General features: G+C 39.5%; 1 protein-coding gene across 1 annotated transcript in view; it reads right to left on the reverse strand.

Moving 5' to 3' along the window:
• Positions 1-3,516: 3,516 nt before the first annotated feature.
• The window catches only part of LOC131397315 (zinc finger protein 677-like), a 308,052-nt gene continuing 291,803 nt past the window's right edge, over positions 3,517-19,765 (reverse strand). Inside the window, 2 exon segments of the mRNA XM_058530110.1 lie at positions 3,517-3,960; positions 3,962-5,672. Of these exon segments, the coding sequence (XP_058386093.1) occupies positions 3,705-3,960; positions 3,962-5,672 (1,967 nt within the window). The 3' untranslated portion in view covers positions 3,517-3,704.

The raw sequence follows: 19,765 nt of genomic DNA on the forward strand, positions 1-19,765 counted from the left end.
TCTGCAATCCAGATTACATCTCTTAATTCTGTTACTCCTTGGAATCCTGGTCTGATCATACTTAAACTAATCACTACTGTCTTTACTCAGTGTTGTAAAACCAGCATTAAGGCTAAAGTGATGGTCTTGTGATGACTGGAGCCAATATACAAATTTGATTCCCCAACTTCAAGGCCTCTTCCAGATGATCTCATAATGTACAGGCACATCCTATTGAATTTGGCTTGCCCTCATCTTGTCTGCCTTGTTGCTCAAATATGGCTCTCCTAACAATAAATAGGAGATCACATGTATAACCTTATTCCTATTTACTCTTTCCAAGCTTACCATATCTTTTTAGCTGGTTACCCTGAAGTCTGGGCTCACTTTTAAGATTGGGTTTCCAGGTCCTCGTGTTATCATTGGTTTTAGGACTAAGCATCTGATTGTTCTTTAAAATAACTGTGGCTTGCTTTCACACATGCCTCTGTGAAACTCCAACCTGAATCTTGGTGACTCAACATCTTCTGACTCTAAATGCAACCATCACTGGAACCTCCAGGAACTTCAACTCTGCAACCTTAATCAACCTATAATAGGTACCTCGGTGGACCCCTAACCTGCATGGCCCAAGTTACTCGATTGGATAACTAAGGCCCACTAAGCCCACAGGTCTCTCTGTGGGACTAAATGGACCTGAGGTAGGCAGAGGCCACCTCAGCATTGAAATGGGACAAACACCAAATTCATCACCAATTTGAACAAAATGGGGAAACATGGAATTAAAATTTTAAAAAAAGAGGACCCCTAAAAGAGAAAGACAAAAGTGACTCTGTGTGGCTAACTCAGACCTAAAGCAAAACAGTCTAGTTGACTTGCAAAGGGTGAGGTGCAGACATGTACTCTGTTCTCAGAAAAACTTGTACCTGAAACTGGGCATTCCTTCCAGAGAGATGATCAGAAGCCTGATGTAACTGATTTTAGGACACCAGCGTCTATAGGGGAACCAACATTAGGCAGCTTTGAAAATAGTCCCTGTGGTCTATGTTTTGTGTCTTTATAAACTCTGCCTTCCAACACCCACTCTGGAGTCTACTTTTAACTTGTTTTGGAGCCTGCATCTCCCCAGTTTGCAGACTGTATGAGCAATAAAGCTTTCATAACTAAATTCTCTTATTCCAGATATTATTGGCTATAGTATAAACATACATTTTATACACCTTAGGAAACCAAAAAATTTGTTTGACTGATTTTTTGCAATATTCGCTTTATTGTAGTGATTTGGAAACGAAGCCAAAATGTCTCCTAAGTATGTCTGTATATGAAATTTCTAGTTTATCTATCAAAAAAAATTATCTTTGTGCATATTCATTTTTAAGAAACTCATGAACATTAATTTTTGAAATCATTTCCCACAGCACACCAGGCAACAAAAAATATTATTTTTATCCTTATTTCTGAAATTTTCTTTTATTTCCTATTATTTCTCATATGCTAACTATATTTCTATTTTCAAATCACGTAAAGGTGCAAGCCATGCATCTTATTTCAGCACACGAAGAAAGGCATGTACAAATATAATCATATGTTGTATATTTATGAGTAGAGAGGCAGGTTTTAGTGGGGGAGAACCTGAAATTGCAGTACCATGGTATTTTCTTTATAGCCACAGAAATAACTTGAAATAGATCAAGGAGTGAATAACTCATAAGCAAATTACAAATATATATTTCCAAAATTTTAAGTTGTTTGAATCTAACATGGAAAGAAATTGTTCCAGATGCCATTCAACTAGAGAACCTAAGGATGTAGCCTTAGTGTTCATCATGAAGCACTCCAATGAGGTGGCATATGCTTGGGTCAATAGAAGGCACATGATTCATTCAGGGTTACAAAAACAGATTACACTTTATTTATTTAGATGTGAGAAGCATAGTACATGCTAAATAAAGGGGTATGAAAATGCAATTTCAATGGCCAAATTTGCATCCTTCACAAGCACACTCTGCTCTGCTTCTTTCGATTGACCTCTCCTCCATAACACTCTCTGTTCAGTTTCCAAAAAAAAAAGACTAATTTTCATTAATCTCTGATATAGAACATTACCTTTTAAAAGAGATGGAGACCACTGTTCCCCTTCCATTTTTTCTACCACATATGCCATCCCTACTAACCCATTATTCTACTGAAGTGAAAATATCATTTTCGAATATTATGGCGTACTCTTTTTCAGGATCACCTGGTATAGCAATCTTTCTTATAATCATCAACAGATGCCCACAATCATACAAACAAATCTAAAGAGGCTGTGACCACAGAAAACAAGGTAACTTAGATAATATTTTACATCTATTCTCTGCCACTTCCCATGCTCCCAAATTTGCATAATATTGTACTTTAAAATCAGTATACTAGTTTTCCCAGGTTCCATGGATATGAATAAACCCTCCAAATGAAGCTCCTTTCATTTTACTGATCCCTTCCCTGAGATCATCATGGTGAAAAATGAAATACGTGTAATGAAAATATAAACAGGCTTCAAACTTCAGGTTGTAAGTCATCAATAATAACGTAGCCTTTTCAAGAAACCTCGAATCACTGAATAAAAATATTTTTATAAACTGAAATATAGACCTTTCCACTGATGTCCTTGCTTCATTGACACACATCATCTCATGAGTTTTAATTTTAACTTTTAACCCTCAATGGAATTTAACCTCTGAGGTTGGGTCATCATGAACTGCAAAGGAATTAGTTCCCTCTAGTATGAATTTCGTTATGTGTATTCCATTGAGAGAACTGGTTAAACTATCCCCTTCATTCCATTTGAAATGTGTCTCTTCAATATGAATTATTTGGTGCATACCAAATGTCATTGCTTAAGGGTCTTGACACATTTGTACGGTTTCCATTTTATATGAATTCTTTCATGACCATAAAGTTGCACATATTTGATAAAGCTGATCACACTCACTACATTTATAAGATTTCTCTCTAGTAAGAATACTGTTATGTTCCACAAGTCTTAAACTTTGGATATGCCTGCCATACATTACATCTGTGTGTTTCTCTCAAAGATGTATATTCTGATATCAAATGAAGTATGAGACCTGGTTACCAGCTTGGACATATACATTACTCTTACATGGTTTCTTTCCACAGCGGCGTCTCCGATGTTGAGTAAGGCTTGAACACTTGTGTAAGTTTTGTTTCAATCCTATTTGTAAGGTTTCTCGCTACTATGAATTCTCTGAGGATTCCCAAAACTTGAGCTTTTGAATAAAAGTAGTGCCACATATATTAGGTGTATAATGTTTCTTTTCAGTAGGTATGTTCTGTTGCCTAGGTAAGCTTGCAAATGGGGTAAAGCTCGGACATACTTATTACATTTGTAAGGTTTCTCTCCAGTATGGATTCTCCAATGCTGAAGGCGGCTTGAAAATTGAGTAAAAGATTTGCTATAGTAGGTACATTTCTACGGGTTCTCTCCAGTATGGATTCTCATGCTGAGTAAGGCTTGAATGCCTAGCAAAAGCTTTGCTGCATTCATTACATTTGTAAGCTTTCTCTCCAGTATGTATTCTCTGATGAATTGCAAGGTTCAGCTTTTGACTACAAACCTAGCCAGATTCATTATATTTGTAAAGTTTCTGTGCAGTATGGAATTTCTTGTGTTGAGGAACTTCTGAAACATCCATAAAGGATTTGCCACATTCAATACATTTTTAAGTTTTGTCTCCAGCATACATTTTCTTATGTCTCTTAAGGCATGAAAATTGGGTAAAAAATTTGTCACACTCATTACATTTGTCAAGTTTCTCTACAGTATGGATTCTTTTATGCTGAGTAAGTCCTGAACACTAAGCAAAGGCTTTGTCACATCCATTACATTTGTAAGGTTTCTCTCCAGTATGGGTTTTCTGATGTCTTTTAAGGAATACAAAATGGGTAAAAGATTTGCCACACTCATTACATTTGTAATGAGTGGATTTTCTGATGTCTTTTAAGGCTTAATATAAGGGTAAAAAATTTACCACACTCATTACATTTGTAAGGTTTCTCTCCTGTGTGGATTTTCTGATGTCTTTTAAGGCTTACAGAAAGGGTAAAAGATCTGCCACACTCAGTACATTTGTAAAGTTTCTCTCCAGTATGGATTCTGTTATGCTGAGTCAGTGCTGAACGCTGAGCAAAGGCTTTGTCACATTCATTACATTTGTAAGGTTTCTCTCCAGTATGAATTCTCTGATGAATTACAAGATGTGACTTTTGACTACAGACTTTGCCACATTTATTACATTTGTAAGGTTTCTCTCCAGTATGGATTTTCTGATGTCGAGTAAGATGTGAACTGCACACAAAGGCTTTGCTACACTCATTACACCTGTAAGGTTTCTCACCAGTATGAATTTTCTGATGTTGTGTAAGGCTTGAAAATCGGGTAAGAGATTTGCCACACTGATTACATTTGTAAGCTTTCTCTCCAGTATGGGTTTTCTGATGTGTTTTAAGGCATACAAAATCAGTAAAAGATCTGCCACACGTGTTACATTTGTAAGGTTTCTCTCCTGTGTGGATATTCTGATGTCTTTTAAGGCTTACAAAAAGGACAAAAGATTTGCCACACTCATTACATTTGTAAGGTTTCTCTCCAGTATGGATTCTCTTATGTCGAGTAAGGCTTGAATGTCTAGAAAAGGCTTTGTCGCATTCATTACACTTATAAGGTTTCTCCCCAGTATGGATTCTTTTATGTTGAGTAAGCCTTGAGTTTTTAGGAAAGGCTTTGCTGCATTCATTACATTTGTAAGGTTTCTCCCCAGTATCCACTCTCTGATGAGTTGCCAAGTTTGAACTTTGATGAAAGATTTTGCCACCTACATCACATTTATCTGATTTCTCTGCTGTGTGCATTTTCTGATGTCTACTATGGTTCGAGCACTTATTAAAAGCTTTGCCACACTCATTACATTTGTAAGGTCTCTGTCCAGAATGAATTCTATCATGTTTCAAGAGGTATGAGCTTTTGCTAAAAGCCTTCCCACACTTATTACATTTGTAAGATTTTTCTTTAGTGTGTGTTTGCCCATATTGTGCAGGTAACAAAAGATATTTTAAAACCTCCCTATATTTATTACCAATATTTTTGACACTGGGAGGGATTTGTTGAAGTGGTGAAACTGAGGAACCATAGTTGACAGACTTCTCAACTTGACTGCATTCATAAATTTTCTCCTCAGTTTTAAATCTCTGCAGCTCAACCGGCTGTGCCTGCAAACTTAATCCAGTTCTATTTTTCAAACACATTATATACTCATTTCTAGGATGAGTTATGTCATTTTTCAGTTTTAACAAATCGCCTATAAATGGCTCATCATGCATGAAATATTGGTATGTATTATTTCTTACAGAAACACTCTGCTTTTGAGGAAAATTATTTGTGGATTTATTACGTTCATCTATCCTATGAGTGAGCTTTTCTTTATGGATTAAAGGCACTCCTTTGTCATTTCTTGCATCATATCCCCACACACTCCCAAACTCGTGTATATTTTCCAAGACTTCTTTGAGGTCAAAATCCTTGATGCCATGGCTTTCATTTCTTTCCAATATCAGCAGATGGTAGAATTTTCTTTCATTAATGTCCTCTCTTGGTGATAATTCCTTTATTGCAAATCCAGCAGAAAGGCTTCCTATTAAATACAATTTAATTGGAAGAGAAATATTTTATATTAAATTAATTATACAAAAAATAATCCCTATAATGAACAAAGTTGTTAAATTTCTGAATCTCTGTCTTCAAGCACCATTGTAATGTACATATTTCTAAATTTTTAGTGTTACAATTTTTCCATATTAGTATTTTTCTCTCCCCTTTGATAATAAATTTTCAAAACACACCATATGTACTATAAATATTTTCAGGCCATATAACCGGATAATTAAATGACACTCAACAGTTAGGTAGTTGATCTACATATTGGCTAGTATATAACCATAGGCATGAAATCATAATGGAAATTTGAGGTTGTCGTCCATAATTCTCAATCTTTATGATAAGCTGTGTTGATATGATGCAAGAAAAATTACCAAAACATCTATAAAACAATAATAAACAAAACATTTTTGTAACCCATGATAAATTAGGTAAGTTAATAATTAACCACAATTATAAAAAATAATAGTCTCTGAAATTCTAAACAATTCTTCCTAAGGAACTAAGGAGAGATTTACATTCAAGGATGACCACACAATAGTAAAAAAGAACAATATCTTGTAAATCATAAATTTGAACTAGTTTCAAATAAACACAGATTATTATAAAGATTAAAAGTAAAGGGGACAGCCCCATGGCCTAGTGCTTAAGTTCAGTGTGCTCTGCTTTTGTGGCCTGAGTTCTGCTCCTGGCCGTGGACCTATATCACTCATCAGTGGCAAACCTGTGGTGGTGAGAAACATACAAAATAGAGGAAGATTGGCACAGATGTTAGCTCAGGATGAATCTTCCCCAAGCCAAAAAAGATAAAGAAAAAGAGAAAGATTGGTGACTGATGTTAGCTTAGGGCCAATCTTCCTTAGCAAAAAAAAAAAAAAAAAAAGAAAAAAGAAAAAAGAAAAAAGAAAAAAAAATTATGGAAGACTGTCAGAAATCTCAAATATGATTTCATGCCTACAGTTATATAATAGCTAGTACACAGAACAACTCTCTATGAAGTATCATTTAATTATTGAGTTAGAGGTTCAAAAAATGCGGATAGTATATAGGACATGGTTTGAAAATTTATGATGTACAGTGAAAGAATACAATATAGAAAACAATTACAAAAAGAAAACATACACGATATAATGCAAAGCATGTAGCATGGGGAGGTGTGGGTCCTGTGGAAACTGGGGTGCCTAGGTGCTAAAAATTAATATACACAAAGCCAGCAGTGTCATTTATTTGGATCAATACAAGATCTGAGAAAAGGCCAGGACTTGGATTTAGAAAAAGAGAGCAATTCTTTCAGCAAGAGGCATAATACTCATTCCGTAGGAACTATACTATGGGGATGAAGACAACAAGGAAGATAAAAAGGGAGACAGTGTGGTGTTAAGGGAAGAATGCAAATTTACATCTATTCTAATATTTGCTCTAAAAGTGATCCAACTGAATATGCCATAAATTCCATTTTTAGGTATATACTCGAGAGTCATATATATATTCCAGAAAACATGTACAAGAATGTTCTTAGTAGGACCCCAAAGCAAAAACATGGAAAAGACTACCAAGAGAAGAATGGATGAATTCACTCTGTACAAACACATATCCATGTGATAAAACCCTCGTAAGGGTCCAGCAATAGAGGCTGATGACGGGTGCTGGATAATGATCACTGACTGGGGGTACAGAGGTTGTATGGTGGAAACAAATTAGCGGGAGGTTATTGTCAAGGTTTCATTCTTTGGAGATGTGATTATATTTGGTAAAACATAACTCATGAACTATATTATATAGATTTAAAAATAGAAATTTATCAGTTTTGACACATTGAGTTTGTTAGTCCAAGTGTCCTTGTATCTTATTTAAAATAACAGACTCTCCTTTGCTTTAAAACTTCAATTATTTGAAATCATTTCTTTAAATCTTTTGACATTACAATCCCAAAAGATATATGAGATAGTACATGGGAAATGCTCTTAGTGGACATACAGTTATTATCCTTATGAATTTATAGAAATTAATATAGACTAATCTAAAAGTAATCAGTTCTAACTTCACAAACATCAGAAAGCAGTACCCCCTCAAGGGTATTACTAAATAACCTAGAGCAAAGAATTGTTGGCAAGGAAAAAGGGTGTTAGTTGCAGTATTTAAGAGTAGGAAAAATTTTTGGCAGTACCATGGTGATCCACGGCAGAGAGCTATGTACAGAGATGTGCTAAGCAAAATAAGTGTCCAATAATACTCAGAACAAAAGGACAGCAATGGGCTGTGTGTCAATAAGGACCAGGTACTTATTATAGAATTCAGCTGAAAGGGAAGACAGGGAACAAAACAAGCTTCATGGCTTAATTGAAATATGTACTTTCAAGAACTTAAATTGTCTGGGCAACAGGAATCTCAAAAGCAGTAGTAATGAGGGAATAATGGAGTGTAAAAAAATGCCTATTTTCTCTTACATAAAGGAGGATATTTAAATATTAGTCTAGTATACGAAGATGTGCATGACAAATCAAGATAGAATAATTAATAGAATAAACAATTTATAGCAAAATAATAAAAAATCAGTGAATTAAAATCAAATCCAAGTATTTTTCAGAAAACTACATATACTATGGAAAAAGCAATGTATCTTACCTGAAAAAAAAAACAAAACAGAAAACCACATGAATAGTATTTCTGTAGCTAAGTAACGTAATAAAAAATGTTTTCAACATATTAAAAATTCTCAGTTTCAAAAATGCAATAAATTTGAGGAAAGTGTGTAAAAACAATGAGATACCACTACAAACATGAGAATTGACAAAATCTAGAACATTGACAACATCAAATACTGTCAAGGATCTGGAGAAAGAAGAACTTTCATTCACTGCTGATGGGGATGCAAAATGGTACCCCAACATTGGAAGATACTTTGTCTTTTGTGACAAAACTGAATGTAGTTTAACAACATGATGTAGCAATCATGCTCCTGGGTATTTACCCAAGTGATTTGAAAAGTTATTTCCAATAAAAACATGCACATAAACGTTTATAGCAGCTTCGCCCATAACTGCCATAACTTGGATGCAACCAAGATGTTCTTTTGAAGGTGTATAGAGAAATAAACTGAGGTACATCCAGATAATGGAAGCATCATCCAGCACTAAAAAGAAATGAGCTATCAAGCCATGAAGAGACATGGATGAAACTGAAATGCATATAACTAAGTGAAAGAAGAAAATCTGAAAGGGCTATATACAGTTTGATTCTAACTATATGATATTCTTGAAAAGGCATACGAAGATAATAAAGAGATCAGTGGTTGCAAGGGTTAAGAGGGAGGGAGAGATGAACAGGCAGAGAACAGAGGATTTTTAGGGCAATGAAACTAGTCTGTAAGATACTATTATGGTAGTTATGTGTCATTAAATGTTGGTCCAACCCAGAGAATGTACAACATCAAGAGAGAACTCTAAGGTAAAGACGGACTTTGGGTGATAATGAGGTGTCAGTGCAGGTTCATCAATGGTAACAAATGTAGCACACTGGTGTGGGATGTTGATACTGGGGAGGGTCTGCATGTGTAGGGGTAGGAAATATATAGGAAATCTCTGTACCATTTGCTCTATTTTTCTGTGAAACTAAAACTGTTCAAAAAAATTGTCTACAACAAAGGTGTCTCTTAACACTACTAGGCACTAAGTAATATGAAACAAGTAAACATAATAACTAAGACTATCTCTTCAAAAAATTGTGGAGATTATATAGGTCTAATAATGAGTCATAACCACTCAAGAAAGAAATCACATGATGTATATAAAACAATATTCATTCCTTGACCCCGCAACCCCAAATTGCAGGAAAAAAAAAGAACACTAAGGGTATCATCAAAAATATCAAGCTGATGAAATAAATAGAAAACAACATCATTTATAACAATGAAATTTGCAAGATGAAAGTGTGACAAAACAAATTACAGTAGACTTAAAAAGTATAGGCATCATTTCACTTGATAAACTCCTTCAATAAATGTGTCAAAAGCATAGTTGTTGAAGGTGAATGAAAAAGAGGAGACACAGGGGAGACACGGGATAAACAATGTGGCATGAACAGCAGTTTACTCAACAGTCTCACAGAAATTAGGTTGTGAACTTGAACAGTGTTCTCCTTAGGTTAAGTTCCTACACCTTTTATTTATTGCCCGCTCAAAGGAGATGCTCGTATTATATCTCAACAACATTGTCATAGTGCCCTTAGCAGACACTGTTCAAGTCCTCAAAAACCTGGACAATTGGAATCACTTTTCAGTCAGGCTCTCCTAATACTTTCCACCTCAGGATCCTGGGACATGCTGACTACTACACACTGGCTTCCAGAGGCACTTCTGTAAGGAGCAGGATGATGTTCTAACATTATTTATTAATCAGTATTCTCCTTCAAGAATTTTCTATTACCCAGTAAACAACCTCCATGGGAGAGTCCATCAAAAGTTGTTCCTCACCTAAAGATGAGTTATCTCAAAAGAAAAAGAGGATGAAACTTCAGACCCTTGGAATGTGTATTTCAAAAGTAAGTTTCAGAGGCAAAATTTAGGAAAATAAGAAATCAGGAAGACCAAGTTCTTTCTATGTTCCCTGGCAGACAGAGCAGGAAGAGGGAGAAAAATATAAGGTATGGGAGTAAAATAAGAGAGTCGGATATTGGGAGGTTCTTGAGAAGGGCCTGCGCACTGTGCCTACAGGCTGTGGGGTGAGCACCTGAAAGACTGAGATATACTCCCATGTAGCAACGGGGACCAAAGAGAGAATCTCAGTGTCTAGTCTTTATATTACTTTTCAGCGACAATCTCAAATCACTTTCCTCTTTACACACATGTGGCAAAAACAGAACTGAAGAGATGGCTGAGGGGCCTGAACAGGCAGAAAGGGCCTGACACAGCCCAGGGAGTTTCATGGAACCCCACAGACAATGGAAGAGCAGCTATTTTCTGGTCATCTCCTGATAAGTTCTACCAAGGACATGAAATGTGAATGAAAACTGAAGAGGTCCTGAGGTCAGGACTACAGAGGCCTCAGCAATCTCTATGGACTGAGAACCAAGAGAGATGAAGGGGAAAGAAGACTCCATGGAGACAGCCATCTTGGTCTCCCTCAAATCAAGGGACCAAAGTGGTGACAGGAGCCAGATGATAAGAGTATTGTGTGTCATGATAAAGCTTTTGCTGCCTCTGCGTGAGCTGGAGCATCATGGTAGAGTGCGAGTTTAAACATTTACACTTTTCAATAGCAGTGGTAAGTGTGTGTAGTTGGTGGGGGGCAATGTCTTTTGAGAGCTCATAAGCAATGAACCTTTATTTTCCCACAGATCACTCCCCATTGAGGAGAGTTTCTCAAACAATATTTAACGGGGCAGCTTACTCTGAGCCCATCTATCTGAGCTCATACTTGTGTTCACATCTCCATACATTCCAAACCATCTGTATTTTTTCCTACCTTCCCTTCACTCTCCACATTCCAGGGCTGTTTCCCTTGTTCAAAAATGGAGATAATATTCTACTCAAGAAAGATTTCCACTTACAAAGGAAAATGGAACATGATATGCTATGTTTCTCCAGAACACATTCTCAGCTCTTTGTTAAGCTGAGAGAACGTTATAGATGGGTCTAGAAAAATATTTCAAAAATCAGCCAACTGACTGCCTCCTGAAAGCTAAGAGGTCATTTTAAGTATGCAGGCATCTGGGGCTGGCTCGGTCACATAGTGGTTAAGTTCGGCGCACTCCACTTAGGCGGGCCAGGTTCACGGGCCCACATCCCAGGCGCAGACCTACACCACTCGTCAGCATGTCCCAGTGACCCACATGCCAAAAAGGGGAAGACTGGCACAGATGTTAACTCACGGCTAATCTTCCTCAAGCAAAAAAAAAAAAGAGGAAGATTGGCAACAGATGTTAGCTGAGGGTGAATCTTCCACAGCAATAAAAAGTATGCAGACATCCAGCTCTACCCCAAGAACTACTGCCTCAAAAGCACAAAAGTAAAACCACAAAGTCAGATATTTTTACAACTTTGCCATAAGGTTCTCTGACTACTACTGTTCTGCAACCACCACTAATCAGGCACAATATGTGCAGAACTTCTGAAGAAAGGGGAAGTTAGAGTCCATGGGCCACACTAGAAAGCCTTTCCCTTCTGAACCAAAACAACTTCAATCACTCTCTTAAGATTCGGGATTTGGAACTCAGACAAGTATGATAGGGACTCCCAAGACACTCACAAGGGAGAATGCAAAGATATACAAAAGTAGTTACCAACTTCAGAAGGGAAGTTATCCTCACCCAGGGAGAGCAGGTTCCTGTAGTTCTCCAACATCACATCCCTGTACAACGCCCTCTGAGCAGGGTCCAGGCATTCCCACTCCTCCCGAGAGAATTCTATGGCCACATCCCTAAAGGTCAACCGACCCTGAAAGGAAAGCACATTTCACCATGTCAACAAGGACAGAGTTCTTATTTTGACACAAATGAGACAAGCAGACATGTGTAAGGATTGACTCCGCTGGAGTCAGTCTTCTCACTCATGATGTAAGAAAATTTAGAGCAAATTATAGTGCTCTAATTTTCTCTTAAATGAGGTGAAATCCACATAACAAAGTTAGCCATTTCAAACTACAATTCAGTGGCATTTACCACATTCACAATGTTGTACAAACATCACTTCTATCTAGTTCAAAAACATCTTTCTCATCCCAAAGGAAATCCATTACCCATTAAGCAGTTGCTTCCCACTCCCCTCTCTCCCCAGTCCCTGGTAAACACTAATATTCTTTCTGTCTCTATGGATTTACCTATTTTAGATATTTTCATATCATTGGAATGGTGGGAAATGTGTGACCATTAGTATCTGGCTTATTTCACATAGAATAATAGTTTTGCTTCCTTCATGGTGCAGTATGTATCAGGACTACATTCCTTTTTTATGGCTCAATAATTTCATTGTATGACTATAGCATGTTTTATTTATTCACTCATCCTTTCATGGACATTTGAGTTGTCACCACATTCTGGCTAATGTTAATTGTGCTGCTATGAACACGTGTTTGAATATCTGTTTTCAAATCTTTTGCCTATGTACCTAGAAGTGGAATTACCAGTTACACGGTTTAATTTTTTAAGGAGATGCTACACTGTATTCCACAACAGTGAGACCGTTTTCCAGCAATGTATCAGGATTCTAATTTCTCCACATCTTTACCAACAGTTGCCATTTTGTGTTTTAGTGTATTCATCCTACTGTGTGACATGATATCTCATTGTGGTTTCAATTTTGCATTTTCCTGATGACATTTTATTGACCATCTCTTCACGTGCTTGTTGGCCATTGTATATCCTTTATGGAGAAACGTCTATTAAATTTGTTTGACCATTTTTTTAACTGAGCTCTTTGAATTTTGGTTGAGTTGTCGGAGTTCTTCATATGTTCTGGATACTAGACCCAGACAAGATCTGTGATTTGGAAACATTTTCTCCCATTTGGTAGACTGTGTTTCACTTATGTGATAGTGCCCTTCAATGCACATATTTTTTAATTTTGCTGGAGACCAATTTATCTATTTTGTCTTCTCTCTTTGCTTTTGGTGTCATATCTAAAAGTCCACTGCCAAATCCAAGGTCATCAAGATTTACCCCTACATTTTCATCAGCGTTTTATAGCTTTAGGTGTTATATTTAGGCTTCGGTGGATTTTGAATTAATTTTTTTTTTAATAAGGAAAGGGAGAGGTTCCATTTCATTCTCTTTCATGTGGATATGCAGTTATCTCCACACCTCATAAGAGACTATTCCTTTCTCACTGAAAGTTTTTGGCACCCTTGTGAAAAAGGAACTGATTACAGACGTGAGTGCTTATTTTTGGACTCTCAGCTCTATTGCTCTGACTTATATTTCTATCCTCATGCTGGAACCACAGTTATGATTTCTTTAGGTTTGTAGTAAAGTTTGACACTGGGAATTTTAGTCCCCCAACTATGTTCATTTTAAATATTATTTTGCTTATTTGGGGTCCTTACCAATTCAATGTGAATTTTAAATTTGGGTTTCCTATTTGTGCAAAAAAGGCTGTTGGGATTTTGGTGGGGATTCCACTGAATCTTGATAGTACTTTGAAGAGTACTGTCAGCTAAATAACACTAAGTCAACATTTTAGGTAGGACCCTTCAGAGACAGAGAAGATTAGCAAGTCCAACATATGGCAGTTTAGGAAGGAGAGGACAGAACAATCCACTAAGAATATGACTTTTACCTTGGAAAGAGCCATTCCGCCTTTCTTTCCTCTTCGTCTGGGATTCTCAGGTTAGATTATTCTGTATGAAAAAAATACGTTGTTCTATGCTTAGAATCACCACACCCCCTTCCTCTGCCACAAGTATACACATAGGGAGAACCTCAATACAGGGGACAGATGGCCCTTTGCTGCCCACTGTAACAGGAGGGATGCAGGGAAAGTAAACTCCAGACAGAGACCAATATATGAGTTTTTCACTCATTTCTCCAGAAAGCCCGACCCTCCTACTGAAACTCACACACACTGCTGCAACTGCATTCTCCTTTGTCCACTTAACATGAAGTGTAAGGAAACTGTGTTATCAAAATCTTGGCCCCTCCCTGGGCAGCCCACATCCAATGAGTGGTTGATGCAGGATATGGAAGTCTGTGCCTTCCTTCAGTTTGGACAAACTCTGAAAGGCTACCCAACTCCAGAGCTCCCTACTGTAGCAATATTTAGTTTAGATTTTTTTCCTGAGGGTGATGGCAAACCATCACAGGCCTTATTGTCAGATGACATAATCAAACTAAACATTTACCCATAAAACACAGAGAGGGGGAGAGTGAAGCTGAAGGAGAGGCATGCCTCTGTCTCTGCTTCTTCCTTAGCGATTTTCTTTATTTTTGTAGGACTGGGACACATTGCAAATAATAACTGGGCACCCTGTCCTAGAAAACTGGCAAATACAGACATACACCAAATTATGAAAATCATTATAGGGATCCCATTAGCTCAGACTCAGAATTCCTGGTCTACTCTATCATCTCCATGTTACAGGTGGGTGCAGTGAGGCTCAGAGGGGGAGGAAGTCTACCAAGTTACCTTGAAGAGGTCTGAGTTCAGTCAGCAGAACGGGGTGTAAGTGGTGGCCTGGACAGGGCAATAGAAAGGGTCTGCTCTAATTCCAGATTACATTTCACATTCCTAAGCAAGACAAGATTCTCTTTCATGGGTTTAATCATATCCAAGCATTTAATTTCTCTTTTCCAGAAAAGTATTTTAAAAATGAAGTTAAAAATAGTTACTAGTCTTGGAAAACATGAAGGAGGGTCACTTGGAGATGGGCTCTGAGCAATCCGTTCATCATGGACACACAGACTCTATTGGAACAAAGTTCCACACATATCTAGCCCATCCTTCAACATCTGTACCAAAAGGACACAGGGGACTTGAGGGGAACATCCACAAAGTTGGAGACTTCAGGTCAGAAGTCACTAATTTAACAGATCACTTTAGGGAAGACATAAACTGTTGAGTTTTAAACTGTTTAAACTAGGTTTTCAGTGATAAAAGATTACCAACATCCTTACCAGATGCATAATGAAATACTATAGTTATTTACAGACATCAAAGAACAGTTCCAATATATGACAGAGTAGAAGGCATACAAACCACATCCTCTGAACAATAAAATTAAGAGGGAAAATAATTTGGAAATTAAAGAAGTATTTAAGTTAAAACAAGTGTGAGGTACACCAAATTTAGAAAAGAAGGACATGAGCCACAGGTACAGTAGGTCCTCCCCCATTTCTTGAAAGGGAAGAGGGTGACCTGGAATTGACTAAGTCTCTGCCCTCAGGGTGAATAGGGGCTGCAAATGGAATTATCTTCTGGTGCAGTAATTAGAAAAAGCTGATGTCTCATAAACCTGGTTTTGTAACTCTCATTGTCTTCTGCAAAATTTTAGCAGTTCAACAAATATTTAATTAGGTTATAGAGCCGCAAGTCAGTACTATTCACAACTTAATATCCCATAGCCAATCAAAATACTCGCCCAGGGTTTGGGTCCCTGGGTTTCTCCACCGCTGTGTGTTGTATTCTCTGTATTTGTGTGTCCTTCCATTTGTGTGTCCTTCTGGTTCTCTCTCCTCGTCCATTTCTGTGTTTCTCCCTCTCTGTTTCTCCTTATCCTTTTGGTTCCCTCCCTCTCTATTCCTCCTCCTACACTGTTGGCCCCACTCGATTGCAACCTCTGTCTCAATCCCTGCATTCTTTCTCCCTAAACTTTCTGGTGGCCTCTAACTCCATATATTTCTGTCTCTTTCTCCCCATCTCTGTTCCCCTCTGCTCTCCCTGGAGGGAGGCGAAGGGCATGTATTCCCTTGCTGAGCAAGGACTTCACCACAGGGTTGGGCGGGGTGAGGGGAGTGGGGCACCAGAAAAAGGTTGAGCAGGAAAACAACGGGGTGGTCAGTGTCTACGCAGACCCAAGGCAGAAAGGTTGGGCCTGCAGCTGTCTCAGAGATTTTAATGGGAAATGGACGCAGACTCCCAGACCCAACTGAGCCGCATGGCTCACGACGTCTATGGCGAAGCCCCCGTGGGAAGTGAAAGGCACGAACTCACAGCGAGAGTGAGGAGGGGGTTCAGATGTTTTAACTTAGGGGGAGACCCCCGAAACCTGGGCATGGAGGATGCGGGCCTGAGGATCCAGAAGCGCAGGCGCCAAGCAGAAACAGACTCACTGACCCTAGTGCGCTGGTCGCTCCCTGTGATCAACTTCCGGTCTCCAGGAAACTGCGCAAGGCATGCGTATGGGGGTGGGGCCAACAGGGCGGGGCTGGCATCAGGTGCTGGTGGCTGGTGGCTGGTGGCTGGTGGCGGGGCGTCTGAGGCTCTCCTCCGCCCCAGAAGGTTTCCCTGTGTGTTTGTCCTCCCCCCTCCAATAAGCCCTAGCCCTCTGCTTTCAGGTTCCTTTGAATCTGGTGTCCTTTGCAGCCCGGCTTCCTACAGAATTAGATGTGTGTCCACCACTCATCCTGGAAGCTGAGATATTTCCTCTTAAGAAATTGACAACGGGAGGCCAGGTTGCAAGCAGTTAAGTGCACGTGCTCTGCTGCAGTGACCCTGGGTTCTCCGGTTCAGATCCGGGGTGCACACCGATGCACTGCTTGGCAAGCCATGCTGTGGCAGAGCCCCATATAAAGTGGAGGAAGAGGGGCATGTATGTTGGCCCAGGGCCAGTCTTCCTCAGCAAAAAAAAAAAAAAGAGGAGGACTGGAAGATGTTAGCACAGAGCTGATCTCATCACAAAAAAAAAGAAAGAAAAGAAATTGACAACAAATGACATGAAAGCTTCTTGAGGAGCAGATAGAGATGCCTCTCCTCTGAGGGAGGCAGCTGGAGCACTGGGCCCTGTGGGAGTGCAGCAGTAGGCTGTGGGGGACAGTGGGATCCAGGAACATCTAAGAGATTTTCATTAATTTTGGAGACTGGGATACACTGAAAATTCTAACTGGGCACCCTGTACTAGAAAACTGTCAAATGTAGACATACGCCAAATTGTGAAGGTCATTTCAGGGATCCCATTGGCTCAGACTCAAAATTCCTGGTCTACTCTATCAATCTCCATGTTACAGGTGGGAGCATTGAGGCTCAGAGGGGAGAAAGTTTACCAAGATATCCTGAAGAGGTCTGAGTTCAGTGAGCAGAACAGGGTGTAAGTGGTGGCCTGGACAGCGCAGTAGAAAAGGTCTGCTCAAATTCCAGATTACATTTCACATTCCTGAGCAAGAGGAGATTCTCTTTGATGGGTTTAATCAAACCCAAGCATTTAATTCCTCTTTTCCAGAAAAATACTTAAAAAATGAAGTTACAAGTAGTTATTAACATGGGAGATCAAAATTGGCCACCCTGAAATATATCTCTTTACCTTGATTATTTTCTCTGAAAGAAACTTCAACCTTCCCCCAAACTTATGCCTAAAAGTGACAGACTGGGAGGGTTCTTGTTTAGCCCATTCTTTTCAAAGTTCTGTTTACCAAAACATTTACATTTATAAGAGAAATCTCCATTTGTAAAGGTATCTCCCTCTCTGTACTGGGAAGAGGAGGGTATGATCTTATTGCTGGAAACTCTTTTCAGTATGGAAGGAGAGGACTTAAATCTGCATACTTTTGTTACTGTGCTTTTCCGGGAATCTCCCATAACTGACTCCTCCCACCTCCAACATCATCCTTTGTCTTTAGCTGAATATAGTATTTAAGATGAGAACCTCCACCATTTTGTTGAGAAACTCAGTTTCCCTGGTTTCTCCCATGTATACATGTTATTGAACTTGGTATTATTTTCTCCTGCTAACCTGTCTTTTAATTATTTGGCCAGCCATAAGAACCTAAAGGGAAAGGGCATGCTCTGCTTTATTAGTCTTGGAAAACATGAAAGAGGGTCACTTGGGGATTGGCTCTGAGCAAGCTGTTCATCACGGACACATGGGCTCTACTGGAACAAAGTTCCACATCCCTCCAGCCCATCCTTCAATATCTGTACAGAAAGGACACAGGGGACTTGAGGGGAACATCTCCGTAGCTGGACACTTCAGCTCAGAAGTCACTAATTTAACTGATCACTTTAGGTAAGACATAAAATGTTGACTTTTAAACTAACTGGTTAAACTAAGTTTTCGGTGTTAAAAGACTACCAACATCCTTAGCAGATGCATAGTGAAATACTATAGTTATTTACAGACATCAAAGAATAGTTTCAAAATAGAGTAGAAGGCATATAAATCTCATTCTCTGAACAATAAAACTAAGAATGAAAATAATTTGGAAATTTAAAAAGTACTTAAGTTAAAACAAGTGTGAGGATACATCAAATTTAGAAAGGAATGACATGAGCCACAGGGACAGAAAGTCCTCCCCCATTTCTTGAAAGGGAAGAGGGTGACCTAGAATTGACTGAGCTGTCTCTGCCCTCAAGGTGGATAGGGGCTGGAAATGGAATTATCTTCCGATGCAATAATTAGAAAATGCAGATGCCTCATAAACCTGGATTTGTAACTCTCATTATGTTCTGCAAAACTTAAACAGTTTCACAAACCTGACATTAATTAGGTTGTAGAGGCACAAATCTGTACTACTTCACAATTTAATAACCCATATCCAATCAACTCAATACTAGCCGGGGTTTTGGACCCTGGCTTTCTCCACTGCTGTGTGTTCTGCTCTCTGTATTTATCTCTGTGTCCTTCTGGTTCTCTCCTCTCCTTTGTCCATTTCTGTGTTTCTCTGTTTCTCCTCATTCTTTGTTTCCCTCCCTCTCTATTACTCCTCCTACAGAGTGTTGGCCCGACTCTGTCGCAACCTGTTTCAATCCCCGTGTTCTTTCTCCCTAAACTTTCTGGTGGCCTCTAACTTCATATCTTTCTGCCTCTTTCTCCCCATCTCTGTTCTCCTCTGCTCTCCCTGGGGGTGGTGAAGGGCATGTACCCACCTCCTGAGTGAGGACTTGACCACGCGGTTGGGCGGGGGTGGGGGGGGGAAGGGAGTGGGGCGTCAGAAAAAGGTTCTGAGCAGGAAAACGACTCGGCAGGCGGCTGGTGTCTACGCGGACCTAAAGCAAAAAGGTTGGGTGGCACCTGCCTCAGAGCAATTTTAACGGTAAACGGAAGCAGACTCCCGGACCGCACGACTCGGGACGTCTATGGTGACGCCGCGAAAGGCAAAAGGGACGAACTCACAGCGAGACGGAAGAGCGGGTTCATGGAATTTAGCTTAGGGAGCGACCCCGAAACCTGGGTGTGAGGGGCGGAGCCTGAGGACCGGGAAGCGCAGTTACCACCCAGAAACACACACTCACTCACCTTAGCACGCCGGCTGCTCCGCGTGACCCGCTTCCGGCTCCAGGAAACCGCGCATGCGCATGCGTATCGGGGCGGGGCGGGCACAGAGGCGGGTGGGAGTCGGGCGGCGTAGGGCGGGGCTGGGCGCGGCGTCTGGCGCTCTCCTCCGCCCCTCAGGTTTACACGTAGGTTTGTCTTCCTGCCCAACAGGCTC

This window comes from Diceros bicornis, chromosome 34, assembly GCF_020826845.1.
Source record: "Diceros bicornis minor isolate mBicDic1 chromosome 34, mDicBic1.mat.cur, whole genome shotgun sequence".
NCBI classification, from domain to species: domain Eukaryota; kingdom Metazoa; phylum Chordata; class Mammalia; order Perissodactyla; family Rhinocerotidae; genus Diceros; species Diceros bicornis.